This window comes from Corvus hawaiiensis, chromosome 9, assembly GCF_020740725.1.
Source record: "Corvus hawaiiensis isolate bCorHaw1 chromosome 9, bCorHaw1.pri.cur, whole genome shotgun sequence".
Lineage (NCBI taxonomy): Eukaryota > Metazoa > Chordata > Aves > Passeriformes > Corvidae > Corvus > Corvus hawaiiensis.
Window position 1 is genome coordinate 24176678 of NC_063221.1, and position 18916 is coordinate 24195593.

Below are 18916 nucleotides of genomic sequence, written 5' to 3' on the forward strand. Positions count from 1 at the left end.
ACATTAATAAAAGCATGATGTTAGGAGATATGGAAGAGAAAATTGCTTATTTCTCTCAAGAATTAGCCACAATGTGTTCCTGACTGTAATTTCCCTCACGTCTTTTCCCCAGAACGGATGGACGCCGCTGGTCCTTGGCCTCCCTTCCTTCATCTGGATATGGAACAAACACTCCCAGTTCAACAGTTTCAGTAAGTGACACAGACTTTTCCAAGCAATTCAGTTTGTACAAATACACCCTAACAAATCAGCTTTTGAGTCTCTACTAAAATACTGGATCTTTCTTCATTGTTTTGCTAACATTATTTAATATACTAATTATTTTAAAAATTATTTTAGTTATTGGTTCTGCTGCTTTCCCCCTCCATTTCCCAGCTCCTATCATCTTGCAGTTTGCCTTTAGCATTGGTGAAATCCCAGTGCAGCACTTGGCTCGAGCAATCATTTGAAAGGCACAAAGTCTCCAAAGTGGCAGGACTCAGAGATAGTGCATAAATACCTTCCAGCTCTCAGCTTTTTGTAACTGGGAAATGAAACTCCTGTCTGCTTTCAAGTACTTAGTCTGAAAACCTCTGCTATCAGGCTAGCAGAAAGAAAAACTGATAAGCCACATCTGTTATTCAACTCCACTAATTTGAACCTCCTAATGAAGCTTTTCAGTTCTTACAGCCATCATTAGAAAGGCTGGTTGCAGTGTGCTTGAGTTCTGTCAGTAATACCACTAAGCTGGCAGCACCACGTTAACCCTTGTAACTCTTGACATGCTTCCTAAAATGAATCTCACTCTTTAGTTTAGGTCAGCTGGGTGTTGTGGTTATCCACGAGAACCTTGCAAAGACAAGCATAGAAACATTAGAACTCTAAAGGCTGCCAGTACAGACTTAATGTAACATGCTTTAGTGTGTGTGTTATGGTGTCTTCAACTGTGTGGTAACAAATCACTGCCTCTTTCCATAATACTGATCACTTGGTTTTGTATGAATTATTTAGACTATGTTCCTAATAATAAACACCTTCATTAATTAGGACTCAGTACTCCACGTTATGCAGATCTTACTCTGTATCATTGTTTACCTTGTGAACTGTTCTAAGTTCATCCATAAGCTTTCTAGTGCCTCTCAAATACATTTATCAGTTTCTTTGGAGGTGAGTGTTAAATGCAGTCTATATAGAAAGAGAAGAAATTGGGGTCAAAAGTTTCCTATTAGTGTGAATTGATATGATTAAAATCTGATTTTGCAATGTTAATCTTATCTCTATAACTTCATTTGTTCAGACACATTCTTGCAAACTCTAGTTCATGCAATTTCTATCATTAGTTATCTTTTGAACTTCAAAAAGTTTTTTCTTGTTGAATTTGGGGTTTTTTTTGTCTCCTTAGAAGGCAGATGACTCGATTTCAGTATGCATACAGATATGTGGGTAATAGCACAGAAAAATGTAGTAGGATTCATTATCAACATGAAAAAGATGTCCCTGGTTTCACTGCCACACATTATTATATACTGAAGTATCTAAGAGCAGCTGTTAAAAAGGGGCTCTGCTTTTGCCTTTATAGTCTTAGGCGAGATGTTCATGGGCATAAGTCATGTCTAAGTCCTCTTCAGGGAGCAAGCTATGGAGCGTGGAGCAAGTACAGTTACTTTCCATATGGATGGCATCCAAATAGTTTGATCATTGGTAGTCACTGTGACAGCTTCCCATTTGCTTGTGAGGATGACACCTTTGGAAGCCAAATTGCAGTTTTTCAAGAATTTGTAGTTTGACCAGACTTCATGTGTATGTCCATGGAGAGAGCAAAAGTAACAACACCAAAAATCTCTTGGAAGTATCAATTCTTGCTTTGAAATCAAGGCTACTTTTAGAAAGTTCTCAGCTTTCTGGCATGGGAAATAAAGCATATTTGTCTCTTGTCATGTTCCCAGAAATAGACAGATCATTTTGATTGATGTTTTCCCATAAGAAAACAAACAAACAATCCAACAAATCTGAGATAGACATGTTACATAGAAAGCATCAGTTCAAATGGTAATTTTTGGAAGTGTGAGTAATAGGGAAGTGTAATGAGAAGCATAAAGTGATGTGGACCTGAATTCACCTTCCTGCAGGAAATAGGTTGAAACATGTAATTCCAAGAGCTTTATTCTTTTTTCATAAATGACTGAGTTTCTCATCTCTGGTCCTTTTGCTGGTTCAGTGGTACAATCTAGAGAGACATTGAAATGGGCTGTTTAGTAAGTAGTGATGCAATTGTTGGAGGTATTAAACCTGGGATTACATTTCTAAGCCAATCCTATTATCACAGCATTTCACAGATTAGAATTAATTTGAATTGATCTGAGTAACACCTTAAAGTTGATAAGCAGTGTTATTCCTGCGTAGACTTTGAAACTGAAGTAAGAGGTAGTGAAGGGGCTTGTCAAAAGGACACAATGAATTAGTGTAGAATTAAATTCATAGCTGCAGATATGAATTTAACAGAAGTTTGAGCTTCCATTTCATAAGATCAGTCCTCAAGATTACGTTTCTTTCTCAAGCAAGATAGAAGGAAGCCAGTAGACATCCCTTCTGGTGTTTGTGTCAGTGGGAAATGAAACAGCAAGAAGGGCAGTGTCTGTTCTGTATCCTGCTGGTTGAGTTTTGTATGAGAGCAAGAGCTGACCCTCATCTCTGTGGTCATAGATCACCTGCTCTACCAACCTACTGAACAAACCAAGGCATTTACCTAGTCTAAGGTCAGTGAGAACCTGTAGATTCTGCTTTATTTTTTGCTTCCAAATGAGGTATGACACTTAAATAAAAGACAAACCACATTTGCCCTTTCCATACAAATAATGAAGACCAGATGTATCGTCAAACCAACACTGAAAAAGCTGGAGAAGACCTTTCAAGTTAGGTGAACATAAAATAATTGGTTAGATGGGCCAATATACAATTATTTTTAAGCAGTTAATCTGCTATTCATTTTTTAGATGGAGAGTTAGTTTATAAGCAACTGTAGTATAGCTTGGTTTTTTTTACTGGAAAAGAGTTGGCTAATTCTGCATCTGTAATTAAGACACCGGGGGATATTTGTATTAGTCTGCTGCAAATATTGAGTACTGTGATGTGATTACCTGAAAATCAATACTTCAGAAGTGTTTCAATTTTCTTTCATGCTTTTTCATTGAAAGGTTGTATGCCTTAATACTGCTAGAGAAGCCCTTGGCAGGGAAAAGTCCATGGTCTTTATCTTCAGGGCTTTCATTAGTTACTCTCTGGAATTCTAAACTTCGTGATCTGATTTCTTTTAGGGAGAGGAAGTGAAGGGAGGATTTTTTTGGGCTGTCCATGGGTTGACTAGCACGGCTTCCCCAGTGATTTTTCTGTTGGGAAACATAAAGTTTTTTAATGGTTTTTCTAGATTATAAGTTTTGATTTTTCTTTTTTCTAATTCAAGTAACTATGTGCTAACCTTCCTTAATTCATTTTGAATCAGACATGTATTTGCAATGCCAGAACTTTGGTATCTGCTAATGCAGGTTTGTAAGATGAAGTCTTTAGTACTTCCTGCTCTGCTGCTGGATCTGTATTATTCACCATGGATGAGATTTCAGCTGCCACGTAACTTTTCCTTTGAGGATTTTTCATAGGCAAGTTCTTCTTCCTGCTCCTTGTATTGTTTGAGACACAAAGAAAGACATCAAAGAAATCTCTGAAAATCAAAACAGTACTTGCATAATTCTGTACTTAACGGAGACAATAGTCACTGTATTTGGCATAAACAGTTTGAGCAGAACAGCTGTGGGCAAAGGGGCAAATACCCACACTCTGTCTGGCTTCAGTGTGGGATAGACCAGTGCAAGCTGATACACTACCTGTGTAATCATCAGTGTGTGCGCACTGGGCTGGAAGTGACTTCCCAGCATGATCCCTCCACCTAGACCTGCCTGAAAGAAAACGTTGGAAGTGGTGGCTTCCAGTTCCAGGCACGCTTGGGAAGTTTGTGCACATCCCAAGGCTTTCAAGGGGGTTCTTTTCTGTAAATGTCTCTGTGCAGTGCAGTGGAAGCGGATCTGGGATCTGGAGCCAATTAAATTTTTATCGAAGAATAGGATCTTTAGGTTTACAGGTTTTTATATCACCTGATTTTATGTTGCTTACAATACTTAGAATAATTGCACCATTTGACCAGATGCATTCTACGTGACTTGTTTATCTCAGATTTGTTGGTTGATTGGGTTTTTTCCCTCAGAAAATGTCAATCCAAATCATCTAGCTATATGGCAAGAGACAGATATGCCTTCTTTCCCATGCTCGGTGAGTTAAAACTTGGTCATGTGTTATATCATATATAATTCCCTCCTACCAATACTTCTGATATTGGGATGTGGTGCTTCCAGTCTGAGTGAGTGTTACTATAGCAAAAGGAAAAGTTTTTCTGCTGGAACAGTGTACATAATTCATTTCATCAGATAATAAGGAGCTGTGGAACTTAGGTCAGGGTGATTCTTTTAATAAGGCCCACTGGTGTTGTTCAGTGCTACTCTGATTATTCAGCACCTTTTCTTTTCCTTTTTCCCTTTTGTTTTGAAAGAGAATTTATAATTTCTCCTTATGTAATTTATTTTCTTACTTCTGTGAAATGGAAAGGGGCATTGAAGAATCATGCACACAAAAAATACATTTGTTAGCTGACCTTCAGCTTTTTCTCCTGGAACGTCCAACTTTGATGTTATTAGCATTTGCCACAAATATTTGTTTTAATCTCAGGTTTTATGAGATCCACGAATTAAAACAGCTTCATGTCTATTATTATCACAGGACATGTGTCATATAAATGCATCAACTTATTTACAGAAGAATAAGCTGTTTAACTCAATAACAAGAAACTCTGTTAATCTTAAAGTCAGATACTTTACTTTATTATTGCCTCCCTGGTTAGAGAAGAAGCCTGATGGGTAATGAAAAGGAGAAATAAAATCCTGACCATTTACAATAGCGATTTCCGATGAGAGCCAATAACCAGCAGAAAACTCTTAGGTCTACACAGCTCCATAGCATTCTGCATGCCAGTGAAACTCCTGAGCTAAGAGAGCATGAGGGAAAAGGAAAGAAAGTTGCTGACCACTCCAGGAACCTCCTTGTCCTTTCCTGAGTAGTGCTGGTACTCACATGTCTTCCTTTCTGTCTCCTGATAGTAAATTATCTGCATGATCAAATGTACTGGTTCCAGAATCAGATGCAGTGGTTCTCTAGCCCTCTCCCAAAGTTTTCCTGATCTCACCAGCTCTGTCATTGAATGTAAGGGTTGGCTTAGCCTAATGATTATAATAAGAGAGGCACCTGGTCTGATAAATAGCTTTCTTTTCCGCTGGAGTGCGCAGAGTCTGGCAGAATCCGTTCCTCTTCCATTCATTAGCTGACCCCTATGCATGCGTTTAGTGCATTTCTTTTCTGTATTTTTTTCTGTACTCAGTCATCATGCTCATCTCAGGAGAAGCTGCACCAGCTGCCCTTTCAGCCCACGGCAGATGAACTTCATTTCCTGACAAAGCATTTCAGTACTGAGAGCATCACTGATGAGGAAGGGCGCCATTCTCCAGCCTTGAGACCTCGGTCTCGCAGTCTGAGGTGAGCTTTGGATCGTTTCCTGACTCTTTAAGATGTTGGACACATGTATTGCATTTCTTTATGTGCTTTGAGATCTAAGAATTATCATTTGTAGTTGCTTTGTTACATGTTTTTTGAAACTATTTGAATCAACATTTAACTCACCTCACCTGATCAGAAAGGATTTTTTTTCTCACATTTGATGCTGAGGTTTTGGATTGCAAAGTGGTTGGTATACTCTGCTTTAGTATTTTCACAGTAACTCTATGAAAACACGATCCACAAGTGTCTCAAACTAAATGCATAGGATGTAGATTTCCTTTAGTGAAGTTTCTTCTCAGAATTTTGCTACAGTAACATAAGGATGTGGTTATAACCACTTTTAATAACTTTTCTGGCAGTGTTTCTGAAGGGGTATGAAAACCAGAATAGATAAAGTCAAAAGCTTAAATGGAATTGCACCCCAGAGCAGTTTTGTAACAGCGCTGAAAACATTTCTCCTGCTTTAGTAGTTGAATAATTTTACTGTTGCTTCAGAGAACTGGTTGTTCAAAGATAACTATCCAGGATTATTTTCTTCTATAGTTGGTTTTTCCATACATAAAACCAGAAACAACTAGAATTTCATCTTTCACAGAATTACAGACGGGCTGAGGTTGGAAGGGGTATCTTGAGGTCATCGTGTCCAAAGCCCTATTCAAGGAGACTGCCCAGGATCATGTCCATATGGCTTTTGAATATCTCCAAGGACAAAGATTCCTCAAACTCTCTGGGCAGTCATTCTTGCAGGTCTCTAACAATTATATGGAATAAATCCACAAACATTTTGTATCATGGCAAAAGCCTTTAAGTTTTGCCTTTAGTGCTGGACCAAGTGAATGAAAGTCTAGGGAAAGTCCAGACACACCTTGTGAAAGAAAAGGGTTTTTACAAGCAGGGTTGAAGGAGGTGAAATCTTCATTCATCTGAGGGTGTCAGAGGTGGATATCACCTTTAAATTAATGGACAATATTCACAGCCTCTGCCAGCTGAAAATGCTGAATCAATGTGCCCAGCTCAGGACCTGGGTGGGAGTCTGTAAAAGGAGAAGGTGAAACAGGCCAGCATAATAACAAAACCCATGGTGAATATCATGTCATGGCAGAGCTGACCTTTCATGATGATTTGTAATTATTTGTATGTTCTGAACTTCAGTGCAGGCTGCATGGTAATTGCATATGGATCTGCTAAGTGTAGTTACACAGTAATCTACAGGAGCAGGTGAGTACTGTGGGTAGTGGCACACTTAGCCAGCGACCTCCTCAGTGCCATGTAGTAAACCACTAATTACACAGCTGGTACTAAGCCCCTTTGAACAACAGTCCTACTTCAGTCCTCGTGCTGCCACTCTTAACGCTGGCTCCTGCTGAGTAGTGTAACTGTAGTGGTACTAATTCTCTAGAGGTGAGGCAGCTGCTGGAGGTAGGCAGCACATGCTAAAGCAATTATTGTCCTTTAACACAGGTGTAATCCTGTTGTAGAAGGCACTTTTGCTGATGCAAGAATGATATACACAACCATGTGAAGAGCCCAATTTTATTTTCTTCCTTGTTAGTATGGGTTATCAGGTTGCAGAGAATTTTGCTTCTGTGAGCCAATTTGAAGCAGACTTCTCATGGAGTGGGTTTATAATTTGTGGTAGGATGAGATTAATTCAGTGTGTTGTATAACTGATTAATCTTCATCCTCTCTTGAATACTTTTTCTAGCTCTCTCTGGTTTTTATTTTATTTATTTTTATTTTTATTTTGTTTTCTCTGTGGTAATGGCCAGCCTTACTGGTATTCCAAAGCTTAGAATGAAGTAATTTAATTTTTTCAACTTACTGTGCCTCATTTGGTTTTCATTTTGCTTATTGCCAATACTGTGATGCTGCGTGGCTCTAAAGCCTCCTTGCCACCACCAAGCATTCACACTGGCCCTTGCACCTCCAAGGAAAATTGATATCTTAATCCAGCCAATTGGAGCAATGTTTGCAGGAGCAAAAACCCTCTTTGACAGAGGGCAGCCTGTGCTTATAAACAAACAAGTACTGAAATACATGAAGACTAGACCTTGTTCACTGCACAAAACTTGCTTATTTATTTGCCCACACCTTAGAGTTAGCTCACTTGGTGAGAAGATATTTTCACTTACTTAAAAAAATAAAAGCTGAGAACAGCTTTTTTTTTCAACATCAAATTAAATTAAGCAGTAATTTCCTAAAAATGTATTTTTTCATAAGCATTCAATGGTCTTGTTTGATCAGCTTTAATGAAAAGCAGATGAACAAAATGCATCAGACATTTGCCTTAATTGGCAGCCGTGGCTTTGTAATTTAAGAGATGATCTGATTGTTAATGTGTATTCATTTTTCGTCCTGTATGACTGCAGCCTTATATCTCTTTTTGAGAGAGGAACTGGCATCTTGAGATGTCACTGTCAAGTGCCGGGACTGTTTTTTTGTCTCTGTAACCCAAGATTTTTTTTGGAAGTGTCAGATGATCCTTTTATACTCCTAGATATAGAATATTGCCTAGGTGTAACTTTTGGGAAAATATACTTACTTCTTTGGCTAGAAATGTACCATTTTCTTGTAGCTAGCTGCAAATGTTCTATTCATACAGAGCACTCTTAACGATCAAACTGGATGATAAAACTAACAAAGTGTGCAGTCGTGGAGGGTGCACTGACAGGTTGGTAGCACCTCTGTTGCTTGAGGTGTTCTGCCAGTGTGCCTTGAAGATACTCATCTTTTATCTAAACATGCCTTATTTGAAATGCCTCGAATTTCTGCCCTGAAGAAATGGCACTGGTTCTTTCCCAGCTGCTTTCCTATGCAGGGAGAAGGAGGAACACAACACCAACACTGGAATGTGAAAGTGTGACGTCCTTACAAAGCTGCTCGCAAAATCCAGGAGCCTCTTCTCTCATCTGTCTCAACAAGATCCAGTACTCATGTGCTCAGTCAAAGAACATATTTCCATGTGACCCCCCTGTTTTGGTGCTTGCAGTGTGTCTTCAGTAGAAGAAAATATTTCTTTATTACCTGCAGAAGTAGTTCCTAAATATCATCTCTCAACTGTTCTCCCTCTTTTTCTTTTTTTTTTGTAATGCAACCTTCAAATTCTTCAAGTTATTGACCAACAGAGAGATCCCCAGGCTACATTAGCTTTGTTTAGAACAATCCTGGGCTTTACCTGAACAAGATCTTTTCTCCCTGGAGTAAAATGCATGAAAAGTTGTGAATTCTTGCACTAAACTTGGCATCATTACTCTTTTTAAGTTAGAGTTGCTGCCTTCCATCTTTACCCAGTTCTCTTTACTTGTCATCTTTAGCAGTTGCTCACATGTGGGAATGTGTGGAGAATGTCAGAGATAAAAGTAGAGTTAACTAATAATGGCTTTTTCAGGAGCTACCTTTGTGCAGTCACTCAGCCCACCAATCTGCCCATTTTTCTTGATCTCTTTTTGTATTTCAGGATAATGTTGTCTAGGGAAAAAGGGCTGAAGATTGTTGCAGTGAATTTTTGTATAGTTGAAGTAGATGAGATCATCCTTAATCAAATATGCTTCTTCATCATCTCTTTGCTGGGTAGTGCTTTTTAAATGCAATCCCCCAACCTGACTTTCAGCACTCTGGATCCTGCCATTAAGAATATACAGACAGAACTCCTGGAAAATACCAAAAAAGACTTCTGATGATTAAATGCCCAAGAAGGAATAGGTGTTGTGAAAACCAGTGGCCTACATAGTCCATTTTTATCTTTCATCCTGCAGGTTGTGGGGCTCTCTCAGTGCACTTTAGAGGCAGCTTTAACCGCTTGAATAATCCTGGTGGGTTCATCACTGCACGCTGCTGCTCTCAGACAGCACTGTCCACCACAGGTTGCAGAGCAGGGATTCACACCCCCATGGATTGGGGGAAGGATAATCATTTTGTATTCCACTGCATAAGGCATCTGTTCCTTCTGAAAACATGTTCTGACTGCATTACAGATAATGTTGGTCTCTTTGTTTTCTCTCTCAAGACAGTGAGTCCTGTGAACTTGGCTTGAAAAAGATTCTTCAAAGTGATTGGTTTTAAATTTGTTAACTTTTGGGTTCACTCACAATTTTTGTGGTTTTCTATTACGAAGAAAACTGGGTATTCTTATTTGTGCTTTGTACTGTTCATTACTCCAACTTTCTGCTCTCATTCTAAAGCAGTCTCAGTCCTTGCTGGCGTGCATAAAACCCCTGAAATATTGGAAAGAGCAAGTTGCAGCCCCTGCTGCTGGGGGAGTTTTCTGACTTTCAGATTAATGTAATTTTCATTACCTCAAAGATTTAAATATTTATTTCTTGGGAGAAGAGGAAGGCTCACCTTCAGCAGAAGGCTTCTCTTAGTGCCTACTTTATCCAACTTTAGCTCTCTGGTTTTCAAATTCCTTATGTGTCTGGAAATGACAGAAAATTAAAGCCTATAGTTTTAAGTTTCCTATGAGAGCTGATTTTGGTCATGTAATGTAAATACAACCTAATTAAGCCTTTATGTACAGGGTGAAGGCAGAGGAAAGCACAGTGCTTTTAGCTTCTCTGCTTTTTCCTAATAAATACAGCTGTTACAGTGAAGGAAAAATTACATTTATAAACATCTTGGTTGTATTTAGTCACACGTAAACTAGATTTTGTAAGATTTAAGTTATTGCTGTAAATGTTGCTCCTTGAAATAGCTGTCTATAAGTTATTTTCACTTTTGAGCATCAGATAAGGACACATGAGTTTTGACAAGTTGAAGGCAACAGAAATCTTTGTGGGAGATAAATATCCCTAAAAATCCACCACCACATCATCTCATAAAGTGGAGAGAGCGTGAAGAAAGGGAAAAGGGAGAGTAGTTTTTCATTCTGCTGTTAAGCTTAGGGGGACAGATATTATTCTTCTAATGTCTGCTCTGCTGAAATGAAAAACTCACTGACAATAATCATTTCTTTGACCTACCTATCTGCACCAAGAAAAGGGAAGGAGCCTGCCTTTTGTCTTAAAATGTTATGCACGTGCACAGCATGTATCCTCTGTTTTGCAGAAAATAATCTGTTCCTTTGAGAGGCTTGAAATGTTAGACTGGTTTAGTTCTGTCTGTGAAATTTTTGGTGCTGGATAGATGTGTGAGGCTTTTGCATTTGAAAAGATGCCATGCCAGTAAAATGTATTAAACTGCTTTTATCTTTTTTCCAAATTTCCCTATGTTCTCCCTTGGTAGCATTCAGTTATCTGCCCAGTCCATGTTTCTTTTTCACCTGGTTGTGTCCCAGAGGTGCTGTGAAGTACCCAGCAGTGCTTGGCAGGCAGCCTTTGGTTAGTTACTCAGGTATCCAGCTAATTAGTTCCCAAGCTAAGGATTAACATTAAAAATTATGGTGCAGTATATTATGTTGCAGTCTTGCTATAGTCAGCTAGACATTTAATTTGACTTGGTATGTGGAGCAAATTTTATTTTGGATGACAATGTGACCCTTGATCCGAGGTTTTATCCAGAGTGTTTTGGGTACTCTGTTGTTTTAGTTGGTAAAAAGTGGCATTGATAAGCTTCCAGAGGTGAGAGACAAAACTGCAAATGCCCAAGAAAGCTGAGGGTTTTTAAATATTCACTTTCTTGCCAATTGTTGTGCGCAGAAATTATTTTGTAAAAAACAAAAGCAAACCCCATAAATTCTCCTATCATCATGGTTCTCCCTAAGGAAATGCTACATCAGCTGGCAGGACAGCTCAAGGAGCCTGATTTCTGCATAGCTCCTAATTTCCTGTATCCATATGAATAAAGTGCCTTGAAAGCAAAAGGCAAAATCCCTCATGTTTCACTTTAGCCCTAAGACAGCAAATACTTAAGCATGCACAAATTTTAGTGTTAAAATGAAGTATGTATGTGCCTCAGTATTTCTGTGTAAGTATCAAAGGGTTTCTATATGCTTGTAATTTACACCTCACTTAGATTGCACAGAGAAAAATTACATTAGAGAAAACAAAATTCTTCAATAACTGTGTTCACCAAGTCCTTCAGCTCCAAATGAAGTACCAGTGAACAAGTGTCGTGTTTGTGTCAGCCTGTTTGGTCTTAGAGAAAAAAGGATAAGGGTAGCAGGCTAGATGTGCAGGGGAATTTGCTTATAACCCTGCAGCTTAAATGTTCTTACCCTTCTATTTAATTATGTCATACATTACATATGAATATAAATGTAAGTTTCTTTTTAAAGAAAATTCTCCTTGATTAAAAATAGCTATCTACCAAGCTAAGGGAAGTTGATGAAAATGTCTTTTTACTTCCTATTCATAACATCCAAATCAGTTTTCTTCTCCTTCAACATAAGGATTCAGTGACAGATTTAACCTGAAGTGCATTTCCTCAAGCTAAGGGATAAACAGTAATAAAAACAAGACATGATGTAATTAATGGAATTTCAGTACAAGGCATGAAAGGAGTTTGGTACTGCTACAGTCTGTGAGCCAATGAGTTAAATTTTCTTTGAATTGTTAATATATGTTGCCAAAATAATGTTTTTCCTCTAAGTAGGTTAGCAGCAAGGTAGTAACTGTAATGCATTCCAAGTTTCAAATGCATTTATTCCATTTAGAGAGATTAATTTCATCCTTCACTAGGAAGTTTGAAATGTTTGAACTCATTCAAGATAAAATTGTATCTTTTGACATAGAGTATTTTTAGCAGTATTTAATACTCTTAAAATTGTAAAGACAATGATCATGTAAGATGCCAAAGAATTGAAGCCCTTGCTTGTCTTGAACGTTGAAAGAAGGTAGCTGGAGAAATGAGCTGCTGCAGGCGATCTGTAGCTGGGGATTATCTGCATTACCTCATCTGGCTGTTCTCGGTGGCAGAGTGAGTCAGAGCCCTGCATACCATCAGATGTGATGAAAGGAGATGCAATCCTTCTTTAAAAAAACCCACCCAAACAGTAATAGAAATGCGGCTTATCAGGATTTAGTGTCCTCTTTTTTTGGCGTGCCTTGAAGTTTCTTGCTAACCTGGGCATAGGTGCATACGGATCCATGGGGTAACGTGCATCAAGGGAGTGCAGCTTTCATAAAAGTACTCTGTCCCTGTTGCCTGTGGTATTTGTATATAAGATTTAGCTGAATAACAGTGCTCATGCATCCCTCCTCTAGTGCAGTATCCTTCAGACAAAGGAAAACAAATCATCTCTACTTCCTTACTTCCTCTTGCTCTGCTCCCTTCTGGCACTGGAGACTCCAGAGCTCACTGTGATTTCTTTTGAAGTAGGGCTGCTCCCACTGCCATGGAGGAGAGTCACAGAATGAGAGGAATAACAAATGTATCTGCAGGAAATGCACTGGCATTTTACAAGCTTCTGTGTTAGGGTTTGCATGCACTGGAAATGGGGGGGTTTCTGCCAGAGCCTGTGTGGGCACAGGGATATCAGCAGTCTCCAGGTGACTGCAGACTGTCATTGCTTGCCAGGATCTTCTCTGAAGTTCAGCATCTGCACATTACTAAAGTGAACTCAGAGCTTTGGAAGGTCTACAGTTGATGTGGCAGCATTATGATCAGCACTGGGTTTTGAAAACTTTTGGTGTGATATCTGTAAATGATAACATAATTTCTTTTCTCCTCTAGCCCTGGTCGCTCTCCAGTTTCCTTTGACAGTGAAATAATAATGATGAATCATGTGTACAAAGAAAGGTTTCCAAAGGTAAAGAATCACTTTTTGAATAATACATTCAATGAACTTGTGTCCAAGCTCAGAATTAGTTTGTAGTGCTTGTTGGAGAAGGAGCCCAGCTCTTACGTCTCATTTCCAAGCAGTGCTGTTTGCTGAGAGTTTGAAGCTGCCTCCTCATCTTCATATGTTAATTCTGCAGTAGAAGAAATAGATTTAGTATACATAGAGATTAGGATGGAAAAGGCTGATTTTTTTTTGGTATGTATTTCATATTTGCTAAATTTCTGATGTCTTCTACTGGCATGAGTAATTCTCACATGAGTGAGAAGAAGGGCCATGCCTTGGCTTTTTAAAAACCTGAATATTGAAACCTGTGGAAGCAGGTTAAAAGTTAACATCTCATTGAAATGAGTGTAGAAGATTGTGTATCCCACAGCTGTCAATATGGCCATTCCTTCCTGTTCCACCATCAGCAAAAATAGATGTTTCTCTGGAGACAGGAAATCAGGGCTTATAGTGATAGAAATGCCGTGTGTTTATGGCTTGGGGCAATGATTTTCAGCTTCCACAGCCTTGTCTAAAAGTTCTGAAAACTGCCTCACATCTTACATCCTTACTCTGGAGACCCAGGGAGGAATACAGCCTCAGGACCAAGATGTTTTTATGGTCATTTACATTTTCAGAAAGCGTGTTTTGATTAATTTTTGTTGTTTGCTCATGTGGACTTAACTTTTGCCTCTGATATGCTATCTTTATTCTCAGAAAATGCTACTGTATTTTGGAATATTTTTTAAGCCTCATGCAATTTGGAATTGCAAATGTTACTTTAGCACCCTACTTGTTTATGCTTTAAGGTCTACTTTAGTAAAATTTAGGAGTAATTTCTCTTTATTCTGCACTTTTAGGCCACGGCACAGATGGAAGAACGGCTGGCTGAGTTTATTGCCTCGAATGCTCCAGAGAATGTGCTGCAATTAGCGGATGGGGTCCTAAGTTTCATTCATCATCAAGTTATTGAACTGGCCAGAGATTGCCTAGATAAATCACGTGAAGGTCTGATTACTTCTCGGTACTTTTATGAGCTGCAGGAAAACTTAGAGAAACTTCTCCAGGATGTAAGTGCCCTCTGGAAAGTAGAATATATTATTTTGATTGAAACTTTAACCAATAAGCCAGAGCTTTGATTTTAGGAGAAACAGTGTGGATTCCAGGGGAGGGGCAGGTGGGGGGGTGTCAGGAGATCTGAGATGTTCCAGTCTCCTGTTGATCTACTGTGGGGGGATTTGAGTAAATCACTTCTCCTGTGAACTTTGTTTGTACAGAAATTGAATGTGAATATGAGTAAGTCAAAGGCAGTCTTTACCATTTATGAAAATTTGGTTTATTGAGATGAATGAAATTACTGAAATCTTTTTTTTCACGAACTTCAGGTCTCTGAATGACTTATTAGTTACAGTAGTGCCTTCAAGGAGTGAAAACACCATAGTTACTAGTGTTGCTGTAGATTTTTCACAATTTTCTTGAGCTGAACTTAATCCAGTTGCTTGTTCTTAGTACTTTGATGTGTTTTGTGGCATTCAAAGCATACGAAAATACACAAGGGGGCACAATTTTAATGCATGCTCAGTATACTTCAGCTACTCATCAAAAATCGCTCTTTCCCTTTAAAATGAAGATAGATAGTACTAAATTTCAGACATCTCTTAGAATTTATGCTGTAACTGTTGTGAAGAGTCAGTGCTATTGCCTGTCCAGACCTCTGTTTAGGAATATCTTCCTAGTCCTCTGCTTTGATTTAATGATACAGCAAGCTAAAAAACCAGGTTTTATAAAGATTGCAGTCTCAGATAGCCAATGCCGCAGAGACACCTGGAAACAGAACATCTGAAATACTTTGTTTTCTATTACAGTTCTAATTTATTTTATTTTTATTGATCAGTTTGCCAACCCACTGGCTATGAATAGCACTAGCTTGTGCCCCTTTGCCACTCTTTCCAGACAGTAGAAAAAGGCAGATGAATAAAAATACTACATTAATATAGAATTGTTGTATTAAAAAGCTTTGTGAAAACTGCAGGAACTTCCCTTGTGTCAGCTAAATTTTTTGGCTACCTCATTTATATAAGTTTGGCTGTAATTTTTCTGGTATTTGTTATGCTTGAGAGAAGAATGACTCATGTTTGGATTTGTGGTGTTCTGCTTGGATGGGGAATATAATTTTGACAGACCAAGAGAGGTGGGGAATAACTTTTGAGGGCCTATATGATTGTCTGCCTATAGGATATCAGTAACCACTTGTGGATCCCCCTTGTATCTCCAGAGTCTGGAAGCAGGGTGTTTGCACACTTCAGCTGTGAAATAAGGGATCAGGCCTCTTTGGGTGGTGGTTTTGGAGTTGGAAAGGTTTCATTAAAAGTGGTTTTGTATGCTCAGCAAAATCCCTTACGTTTCAGGGGCACAGGGGGACTATGCTGTGTTTTACTGCTTCTGGTAGCAGATCCTTGGAGCCTGAAATTCTTCCTCTCCCTGACTTTCCTCCTCTGTGTGAGGACAGTGATTTCTTACACCATAAGGAACTAAGAGAGCCATAAATTAGGGCTGGCCACTTCCAGTCTGCATTTTCAGTCCTGTCTTCTGGCCTGAAGAGGTTAATCAGGGTCTCAGAGGAGGTGTGGGTCAGATAAATCAGCTTTTTCCTTTTCTCCCCTTTCCCTCAGAACAAATCCTCAAAATACTCTTCTTAAATGTCCCTTTCCCCTTGATCCTACAGGCATTATCCTGCTGCTCTGAAATACTGGGAAAGGTGACATTGAACTGTTATTAGAGGAGATACATTGGTCATCTCTGAGCTTGTTCAGGAGTTGACATTCGGGGCTTTCTTTGCCTTCTTCTTCCTTAACATCTTCTGCAGAGCCGGGGCGAGAGAAGGGTCAGCTCTTCAGTTTGATTTATTTACTCTAGGAAGTAAGGTGGGCTAGAGGTGATTAAAAGAAAAGTTGAGAGAGGCAAGGGAGGCAGAACAGGCCACGAAGGAACAGAACAAAGACATTAAAAACTTCAGAGGAAAGCCAAAGGCTTCATTCCACATTTTTCTCATTTGTTTTTTTTTTTTCCTGTCCTATGGCTTTTTCTGTTCCTTAGCTTATCTTTTAGATTTTAATATTTAAAAGCTACTTGTTTCCTCTGCTTGCCTAGTCTGTGCTTTGCCCTTCAGATTGCATTCTGCAAGGAAATAATTGGGCCATTTTAGTCAAAATATATAGAAATTGATGATCATACTTCTTTTGGAGGACTCACCTGAAACGTAGGACATTTTGGAGTCAAGTTTAGATTATTCTGAATTTGATGGCAGGATCTTAACCTTTGCTTAAGGTTGTAAAGTATCATAAATAATAAGTACATAAGTAATACCAATTAGAAAGTAATTCAAACAGCTGTTTGACTTGGGCAGTTGTATGGTCTGTGTAGTAGGTGATGGAATTTTATGGTATATTTTTATAACATATTGAAAAATTGGAAAGATGCTTTATTGGTGAATAATGAGACCAGCAAGTGGCAGAAATATCCACAGATTTTCTTACCATTTTACTGTGAAAGAATGGATTCTCCTGAAATTCTTTTTTAAGGTGTGGATTCTGATACCTGGTAACAAACTAAACTTGCACAGCACTTCAAACCGTAAAAAGGAAACTTGATTTAGTATATTGTAGTTTGAGTAAAAATGTAAACCAGACTGTTTGGGTATGCAAATGATGAGCTGTTTAAATGCACCAAACCAGAAAGCTTTTGGACGATTTTTAGATTCCAGCTTTTGTAATAACATGCCAACAAATCTCATTAGCTATGGCAAATGAGATCTTTTCCCTTGTTTGGAGCGTGAAATACTGTCTTTTAGCCAGAAGAACTTACTGCATCATCGAAATAATCATGAAGTAAAAGTGAATTTTAGATATTTTCTTCATTTTGGAAAACGTGAACTTGAGTGTTACACTTCACATCAAAGTAAAAATACTAAGAAATAAGATAAAGCACTGATACAAAAAAGAATCTGTGACATTTGGTTCTTTACCTGTTGTCATGGTTTAGAACCTCAGGTTGCTGAGGAACAAAGGTTATAGTCAGTTATTACTTGGCTGAATCAATAAGGTAGAAGTAGCCAAAAGACGTCTGATGACTGTTGCCTAGGTGTAGCCAGTTGGGCAGGAAGGTGAAGGATTGCAGGTGTTTCTGTGCATGGAACAAAAGGAGCAGGGGAGGGTATGAGTATTGTACAGCAGTGACTGATGCTGCACACTGGCAAATGGATATTCTGATTTGGGTTGCTTTCTTCGTAGGAGCCTGAGTGTAAATTTATCAGTCCTTGGCTTTGCAGATCTATTGTATTGGTTTCCATCAGTATATTAGCTCAATTACAGCGTTGTGACTTGCATATCACAGTTATTGGTCCTGCTGAACCCCAGGGGAGGACAGTGATTTTAATTTCATGCCCCAGCAGCCACAGTTAGTGACGGATGGGTCTTTCAGATGAGGGAATCGGTTTGTAAATTATCCATCGCTACCTCCTGTACACGTGTCACCGGCAGTGTGTGCAGGAATGGCATCAGCCTCTGCCCAAACCCCACTGGCTTCTCCCTCCTCCCCTTGGGAGGGGGGGAACCCCTGAGATGCCACCAGCAGCCTCGAGGCGAGCGCGTGGTGCTGGGGAAGCGCTGCTGAGGTGGCACAGCTGTGCCCAGCTCATGGGAGCGGCAGGTGGTTGGCTGGACAGCCCTCCCCTTCCCGGGTTCTGTCCGTGGGACACCCTGGAAATAAGAATTCTGTAGGGATGTCCGGGCTGTCCTGTGTGAGGAGGAAGGAAGAGGAGGCAGTTTCACTGAGGAGCTTGGAAGAGCAGCGCTGTGCGGAGATGATGGCTGAGTGGCTGTTACAAGTTGTGTTTGGTTTTTGTAAATCCTTTTTTTCTTTTTCCTTTTACTTTTCTATATCATTTGGCAGTCGTGGTCTAGCTTTTCATTTTCAAAACAGACACCTGATTAAATTAATTGCATTTTTAAATTATGTTGCCTGAATTGTCATAGATGAAAAAAGGAGAAAACAAAAGGACTTGATTTAAAAGACTAAGTTCTCTTTAACAGTGTAAATGGATGCAAAATGATGAATTATATCTATTATATTGTATTTTTTGCATTATATAACCTATGTGGGGGGAGAAAAGGACTTTCCAATCGCATGGCTCATATTTCAAATAATACAAAGTTGTTGATGTTTTATTTATTCATTCCAATGCAGCTAAACCCTGGTGATCTGGAATGGCTTTTAAAATATAAAAGCATTAATTTCTTTCTACAATTCATTTTGTAACTTTTAAGTTTGCCTAATGCATTAGAGGGCACAAAGTGAATATTTATCATTTTCATTGCGATTATTTTCTATTTTACAATTTAAAAAAATTTTAATTAGGAAAAAAATTACAACTTATTTCAGTATTTCCAAAATAACCTTCTTTTTAAGGCTCTATAGGCAGGAAGGATCTCTGATGTTTTCAGATAATGAATTAGTAGGTACATCATTCTTTTCAAGCTTAAAATTCTAGCCCCAGCTAATCAGTGTGGAAGGAGACAATCAACA

At 38.9% G+C, this 18916-nt stretch overlaps 1 protein-coding gene across 10 annotated transcripts in view; it reads left to right on the plus strand.

The window, feature by feature from the left end:
* The window catches only part of MAST2 (microtubule associated serine/threonine kinase 2), a 188708-nt gene that overhangs the window by 134031 nt on the left and 35761 nt on the right, over positions 1-18916 (plus strand). For all 10 annotated transcript variants that reach the window (XM_048312262.1, XM_048312253.1, XM_048312254.1 and 7 more), the window contains 4 exons: positions 113-191; positions 5459-5613; positions 13243-13318; positions 14194-14403. In XM_048312262.1, coding sequence (XP_048168219.1) covers positions 113-191; positions 5459-5613; positions 13243-13318; positions 14194-14403 — 520 coding nt within the window. The remainder of the gene's footprint in view (positions 1-112; positions 192-5458; positions 5614-13242; positions 13319-14193; positions 14404-18916) is intronic.